Below are 7,908 nucleotides of genomic sequence, written 5' to 3' on the forward strand. Positions count from 1 at the left end.
ATATATATGTATGTATATATACATACATATATATTTATATATCTGTGTGTGCGCAAGCACGCCCCCATATACATGCACACATTAGTAATTTTTTATGTATTTATTCCCCTTGCACTTCCTCATTTCTCATACTTTTCAAATTCATGTATCATCCTAAATTTTGTGTCGACAGCTCACAAACAAGGGACAAACGGCATTGGTGTCATTTTTTTGGTAGCTTCAACATCACAGCTGCACTTGCATAGTGCGTTTTTTTGAATGCAGTATGTTTGAGAAATTTCGATGGCCGCATGGAGGATGAAGTGGGGAAACATACATTTGGGGATGTTGAGCAATTGGAAAGCGGGGAGTTGTGGTCTGCAGCGTTATCTTGTGAGTTATGACGGGATCGAGAAGCCAAGTAGAGGGTTGGAATATGGGATACAAACAAGAGCAGGACATCTGAGCGAGATAAATAAGCCAAGGAGAGGGTTGGGATATGGGAAACAAACAAGAGTGGGCCAACTGGGATAGCTGTACGGGTAGAGAACTATTGAGAGGGGTGTTGATTGGCAATCTAAGAGTGGATAGTGAGCTCAAAAGAGAATACTGGAGTGATTATGCTGCGGGTTTAGCATAGAGGAGGAGCCAGCATTGGGCCTTGGGATGGAGAGGGGAGATGGGGCCTTGGTGTTTTGGAGTTGCGTGTGAAGGCAATGAATGGTGTTGTGATGCATAGCTAGAAGAGATGAAGGGGGTGAGCTGGGAAAACTTAGCAGAAGAAAAGGATGAATCGGGATTTGATTTTCTTTATTTTTTTTATTTCTATTTTGATTGATTAAGGGAAGGAATGCTTTACGAGATTGGATGGAGAGGTGACATAGGCATGCAATGTGGGCGTTTGCACTAGGGATACAGAGAATTTAAAATTTATTTTTATATAATAATATTATGTATATAAATGTATACACACACATGCATATACTTTAGTTATTCATATATATTTATTCCCTTTGCACTTCTTCATTTCTCACATTTTCCAAATTCATGTGTCTCCTTGAATTTTGTATTGATGGCTCGCAAACAAGAACCAATTAACAAGGGTGTCATTTTTCGGTAGTTTCAGTTGTCCAGACGTTCTTGTGTAGTTTGTTTTATGAAGGAGCTTATTTAAGCAACTTCGACAGCCATTGAGGCAATTTAGGTTGAACTCCCTTGCACAGCGTTAGTAGTCGTCGTTCTTGACCTGCTTTGTTTTTTCAATCATGGAAGGTCCATTTTTGGGTAATTTTAATACACCAGTATGATTGCATAGTTCATTTTACTAATGGGGTTGATTTTATAGTTTTGATGGTGATTGGGACACCTCTGCTTTAATTGGTGTGACATTGTTTGCTATATTCATCTTGATCCATGGAATTGATTAATGGGGAACCCCTTAAATAATTTTGATGCTCTGGACACATCGGCTAAGTCTGTTCTACAAATGGGAGACATTGAATGTGATTTTGTTCAGTGCAATGCGCCTGGACCTTGATTTACACAATGTGGTCACCATCATTTGCTAACTTCACCGTGTTTGATTGAATGGCACTGTTGAATATGGAGTTCAACGAACTAGTTCATGCTACGACAACCCTTTTAGTCATGGCATTAGCAATGTTCAAGAGAGAATGCTCCCATAGCCCTATTTATTGAGTGGGCTCTTGGTACAAGATACTTAATAAGCTTTTTGAGAGGAAATGATGGTTGATGCTGAGTTCTCTTATTTGAGGGGAGATTCTCGAGGCACATAAAGCTTTGTAGAAATACAAAGTAGTCGACCCACATTCATAAGTTTAAGTTCTTTCGATTGAAAACAAGTTTGACTATTGATGCCTTTGGCCCAACTTTGCTACCTCTTTTAATTCACTTTCCAAACAATGAAGTCCTTCTCAAGATCTTCTCTTATATATTGCCATTTGCATCAATTGTAATTAAGTTTCGATATCTTGAACTAGTTGTCAGTCTTGGTGGCACTTATTATACAGTTGAAGGTTTTCCACTTTATTCTGTCCATTGTACTTCTGAAGAAGCAGTAGCTCCTTTCAATTCTTCTATTATTTGATATGTAAAGGGGTTTAGATTTGTTTGGTTTTCCATCGATGCATCTTTTAGTGCACTGGAAAATTAGTTTAAATTCCTTGGTTTGAGAATCTCGTACCTGTAAAAAATATGGCTAAAGTTTGAGGTATGCTCGGGATAATTTGAGGGATATATATATACATACCACACAGTTCTTATGTATTTATAGATCTAAAACTTAAACATTAATATTTACATGCATAACACTTAAATATTTGACATCACATCAAAAATACTACCATCACTGTTTTCTTAAAACCAAATTATATCTTTCATGCTTAGGTTTATGGCACCAAGGCGTTATTAGTTTAATGTATATTTACGTGCATAACACTCAAATATTTGACATCACATCAAAAATACCACCATCACTGTTTTCTTAAAACATAAATACACATTTTCATGTTTAGGTTTATGGCACCAAAGTGTTATAAGTGTAAATATTAAACTTTTGCAGTTAGATATGTAAATTCATGAGAATTGTGTAGTATGTAAATTTCCCTAACTTTTATGCTCTTTCAGCAGCTACTGTTTTGTCTCCCCAGATAAAGGAATTGTCGAATGTTAAAGAAGAAGTTTATGGAGCTCTTGATTCATTCATTGCTTGGGAGCTGGAATTTCCTTTGATCATAGTCAAGAAGGCGCTGAAGACACTCGAGTTTCAGAAGGAATGGAAGCGAATAATTCAAGTATTCTACCCTAGAAATTTATTGTATTTTTTCCATATTGTTCTGCTCACACTTCATTGTTGCAACTCTGTTTATTTCTTTGGTTGTAGGTGATAAAGTGGATGCTAAGCAAAGGCCAGGGACAAACCATGGGAACTTATTACACTTTATTGAACGCTTTGACGGAGGATGGAAGGCTCGAAGAGGCAGAAGAATTATGGATGAAGCTATTTTCGAAGTACTTGGAAAGTCTGCCTCGCATTTTCTTTATTAAAATGATCTCTTTATACTACAGTAAAGGCTTGAACGAAAAGATGTTTGAGGTATGGCAACGTAATTCTCTTTTTTTTTTTTTTCTGTATTTTTGGAGCTCACATGAGGGAAATTGGCTTCAGAGTAAAGCAGCAGGTCCATAAAACGATAGGCAACCTTGCACTTTTATTTTGTGCTTGAAATTTACAGTTTGTGCAATTGGCACAATTTACAAAACCATTTTGAAAACTTAGTATTGGGAGGCATGTTATTCAGGACGTGAAATTTTAGCGCAATAGTTTGATGGGGCATTCACATACATACCATTGAATTCCCTATGTATTTATATATCTGACACTTAAATTTTACTTCTCACCTTCATATCGCCCAAATCTTTTGTCACATAAAAAATACCATCATTTTCACTTTTAAAATGTAAATACTCCTTTTCATGCAATAGGTAAGATGGAATATATGTAAAAATTGAAGTTTGGGTAATAGATATGTAAATACATAGGAGTTTAGTGGTATGTATGTACATCTTCCTAGTTTGCTTGTAAGATGCTGGATTTGCACTGTACGTGATCAGGCATGCTTAGTAAACAGGGTTAGTTTGTTTAACGCTTGTATTTGTAAATGATTAGAATTAAGTTTTGGAGTGAGTTGTTGTTTGCGTGAACCTCTTCTTACAAATCTCAGTTCTTGTGTTTCCTTAGACTATCGAGTTTTATTTTTCATTTTTACCGTGCTATTAACCACTTTACATCAATTTATTAATTTGCTGAGTAAAATTAAATTTATGACCCATCTTTCTATTAATTTATTGTTATTTTCTTAAAATCATGCTAAATGAAATACTGAAGATGACTGCTTTGCCCTCATAACCGGTAGTTTCTACCAGCTAGCATTTAAATTTAGTCCTGGACTTAAGTTCCAACACCCTTCAGAGTCTTAAATTAAATCAAACTAAACGATTGGGTGATCAGATAAAAGCATGCTGAGCTTGCAAAATGTCCAATTTTACTGTGCTTAATTATGAATTTTTTTTTTCCTGGATTTCTGTAAAAACCCCTTGTCTCTCTCATTTCAGGTATTTGCTGATATGGAAGAACTTGGTGTCAGGCCGGACCGATCCATTGTGAAAATGGTTGGCGAGGTGTTTCAGAGATTAGAAATGCATGACAAATATGAGAAATTGCATATGAAATATCCACCCCAGAACTGGGAATACCGCTACATCAAAGGAAAACGTGTGAAAATTCGAGTAAATCATTCGAGCTCTAATGATGAAATCGAAGCTGACATCGAGATTCAGGCGAACCAGTTTACTGATGCTGATGATGGTGAAACAGAGACTGAAACAGAACAGTTTACGGCAGCTGATAGTGAATCTGTAACTGAGATTTCACCGGAGCAATCAACTGCACTTCACAACATTGAAGATGAGCGAGTGTGCCAGCAATTCCCTGATCAGGATGGAGGTTAATATTGGCTTCAGGATGATATTTTATTGCAAAATTTCATCTGACTTTTTATGCAAAAAGTTTCTGAGATTACATTTGGGAGAGATGAAGAATGGCTTTTATTGCCAATAACTCATTAGATTTTACTTTGGTTCTGTTGCCTTGTAGTTGGGTTAAGCTTCTTAGCTGATCTGGAGCTTTTATTTAGAATGAACGAGCCAGGTAAAATTGTAACATCAATCTGCAATTTAACAATTGCTGTATTTTTCCTGATTTTTCTTTTTGGTATTTCTACATATTTTGGAAGTTGTAAGAGGATAAACTGGGCAATATCAAATGGGTTTTTAGCTTTATTTTCTTGCTTGTGGGTTTGAGTTCAATATATTTGTGGCGGTGATTCCTGTAGTTCGGGAAGTTTTTTTGCAAATTTGACAGAGTTCTTTTGACAAAGTGTATGTGAGGGGAAAGTATGTAAATGGGTCGGTGCATGGTATCAATCCACACTTAAGCTTGGATGATCTCCCGAATTATTTTTATTCTAATTTCAAAGCCAACGATTCGGAGTTAGAAGAGGTTGTAAGCTATTTTATTGATGGGAGGGGAATGTGGAAGGTTAGAGAGGAGAGAAAAATAAAATTCTCTGCTGCGTCTATAAATGTTGAGTTGAAGGTTTGATATTTTCTTATATCAGCTGAGCTTCTCCCCTCTACTAATCTTAGTGAAGTTATTCGAGATAGTGCAATCGTTAATTTTTGTATTTAGAAGGAGCATACTATTGATATTGGGGAGATTATTTGTAGTTCTATTAAAAGCATGATGAGGCTGCTCTCTACTAGAGGACTTGGACATCCCTCTGTTGTGAATATGAAAACCAGACCACTGCTCAAATTAACATTTTCTCATATTTGACAGTAAATTAGATTTAATATTCTAAATTAATTGCTAAACTAATTATTTTTAATTCCTTCTATGATTTGTTGCAGAAAAGAAAAAGAAATAATTAATTGGCTTCATTAATTATTTGATTAATTTCTTAATGGGTTTAATGATATGATTGAATTAATAAATAGACATGGTAGCTCCCCTTGTAATCTCTCTCGGGATTTGATTGCCCTCTGACATTTCTTCTTCTTGATTGTAGCTCTCGGGTAAAGAGAGTGAGAGAAGGAGAGGAGAGAGAAGAGAGAGAGAGAGATTGTTCTTTCTTGTAATTATCGAGGCGATCGACGGGTGTAATCCTCAAGCTAATAAAATCCTCTGCAGCTCCGTGGACATAGACAATTTGCTGAATCACGTAAGTTTGTGTGTTTCTTTATTTTCTGTTTTGAAAATTTTCTCGATCTGATTGGACATAGACAATTTGTTGAATCACGTAAGTTTGTGGGTTTTTTTATTTTCTGTTTTGAAAATTTTCTCGATCTGATTTTTCATTTTATTGTCGTCGTTTTTCACAACAACTGGTATTAGAGCTCATCCATGGATCTGAGGGAAAGCGATGACCAGAGATGATGTGATGACATTGGGGATCGAAAAATTTAATGACACAGATTTTAGCTGCTGACGGACGAAGATAGAGAAATATCTCTATGAGAAGAACTTCATCTCCTGTTACTGGGAAAGTGACCAGAAAATATGGATTCCCTGTTAGGGAATCAGACTTGGGAGATGACAGAATTTCCACCGGGGAAGATGACATTGCACAACAAGTGTGTGTACCGGGTGTAGACTACGCTTGATGGTAGTAAAAGGTACAACTATACTTATTGAAAAAAAATTTCAGCAGAGGCCGGATATTGCCCATGTTGTGGGAGTTATAAACAGATACAAGAGTAAGTCAGGAAATAGCTTGAAGGTACAAGAATATGTTGACATTTATATGTCAACTAAGTGTGTTATTTTGAGAAATTGAAGTTGTGCTCGACTTTAGTTGGTCTTCTAGCGTAAAGACACGGGGTTTTGAGCTGCAGTCGTGGAGGATATCACGTTTGAATAAAAGGGTGACGCAGCTAGGGGATGATACAACTAACGTATCAGTTTTCAAGTGGGAGATTTGTTGTAAATATGGAAATCGGTCCACTGCTCAAATTGGCATTTTCTCATGTTTGACAGCAAATTGGATTTGATACTCGAAATTAATTGTTAAATTAATTGTTCTTAATTCCTTCTATGATTTGTTGTAGAAGAGAAAATGAAATAATTAATGGGCTTCATTAATTATTTGATCAATTTCTTAATGGGTCTAATGACATGATGAAATTAATAAATATGCATGCTAACTCCCTTATAATCTCTCTCGGCATTTGATTGCCCTCTGTCGTTTCTTCTTCTTGATTGTGGCTCTCGGGTAGAGGGAGAGAAGATATATATTAATCGTCGAGACGATTGATGGATGTAATCCTCAAGCTAATAAAATTATCTGCAGCTCCGTGGACGTAGGCAATTTGTTGAACCACGTAATCTGTGTGTTTCACTATTTTCTGTTTTGTGATTTTTCTCGATCCGATTTTTCGTTTTATTGTCGTCGTTTTTCACAACACCCTCTATTATATTCACTTTATGTGTTGAAGTTGAGGTGAAGTACGAGTATTGGGAGGAGTTATTGCACTCATTAGAGATGTTAGAAAATGTAGCATCGGAGTGTATGGTCATAGGATGAAAGTTCTTCTAGGTCTTCTTCCAATTCTAGAGTTCGACCTTCTATATCTATGTCATCTATCTCTGAGCGATTGGATAAACTATAGGATGATACTACTATCATACAGACAAAAATGTATGATTTGGAGGATAGGGAGGAACATATGGATTGACCAAACAAAATTGAATAAGATTGGCAAGTTTTCAAGCCGCTCAGTTGGAGATGTGCAGGAGAAACCATGGTTAGGAGAAAAACGACTGGAGGACTCCATCAAGCGGGCTATTAAACTATCAGAGTGTAACTTCTTTCAACATGGTCAGGAACAACTGGCCGTCGACTTAAAAGAGGTGAGGTGATCGATTGAGTCTTTGTAGGAGTCGAAGTGAGAAATCCTGAGCTTCATCGGGGGTATTGTTTCCAAGATCTTTCAGGAGAAGGCGCTCCCCATAACCAATCGAGCGAACGTTCCCACTTGTTCCACCTAATGTGGGACTACCGACGTGGATGCAACGCTGTCTGCCGGTTGGGAATCTTCTGGTCCTTCGGTTGGTCGGTCATTTGGCCAACTGTGGGGGTGCTGGCGGATTGTCGAGGGAAGCCTTCTAGGGGTGGTTTTCGCGAGACTCTCCCTCAATTGGTGGCGGTCGGGCATTTTGTAGGATTATGACTGCCCAAAGATCCTCGAACTGGTTCATTATTTGCATTCGTAGTCCTTGGACATCTTCATGTATGTCTCAACACACAATCTCTCTATTGAAATCCATGAGCACCATTTCTCTCTGCAAGG

The 7,908-nt window shown here is 37.1% G+C and overlaps 1 protein-coding gene across 3 annotated transcripts in view; it reads left to right on the forward strand.

Annotated features, from left to right (window-relative positions):
* LOC110026295 (pentatricopeptide repeat-containing protein At4g21190) overlaps positions 1 to 4,847 on the forward strand; it is an 11,109-nt gene extending 6,262 nt beyond the window's left edge. For all 3 annotated transcript variants that reach the window (XM_020727178.1, XM_020727179.1, XM_020727180.1), the window contains exons 4-6: positions 2,649 to 2,792; positions 2,882 to 3,094; positions 4,114 to 4,847. In XM_020727178.1, coding sequence (XP_020582837.1) covers positions 2,649 to 2,792; positions 2,882 to 3,094; positions 4,114 to 4,509 — 753 coding nt within the window. In that variant the 3' untranslated portion in view covers positions 4,510 to 4,847. The remainder of the gene's footprint in view (positions 1 to 2,648; positions 2,793 to 2,881; positions 3,095 to 4,113) is intronic.
* The last annotated feature ends 3,061 nt before the right edge of the window (positions 4,848 to 7,908 follow it).

Source organism: Phalaenopsis equestris, unplaced genomic scaffold (assembly GCF_001263595.1).
Source record: "Phalaenopsis equestris unplaced genomic scaffold, ASM126359v1 Scaffold000362, whole genome shotgun sequence".
NCBI lineage: Eukaryota > Viridiplantae > Streptophyta > Magnoliopsida > Asparagales > Orchidaceae > Phalaenopsis > Phalaenopsis equestris.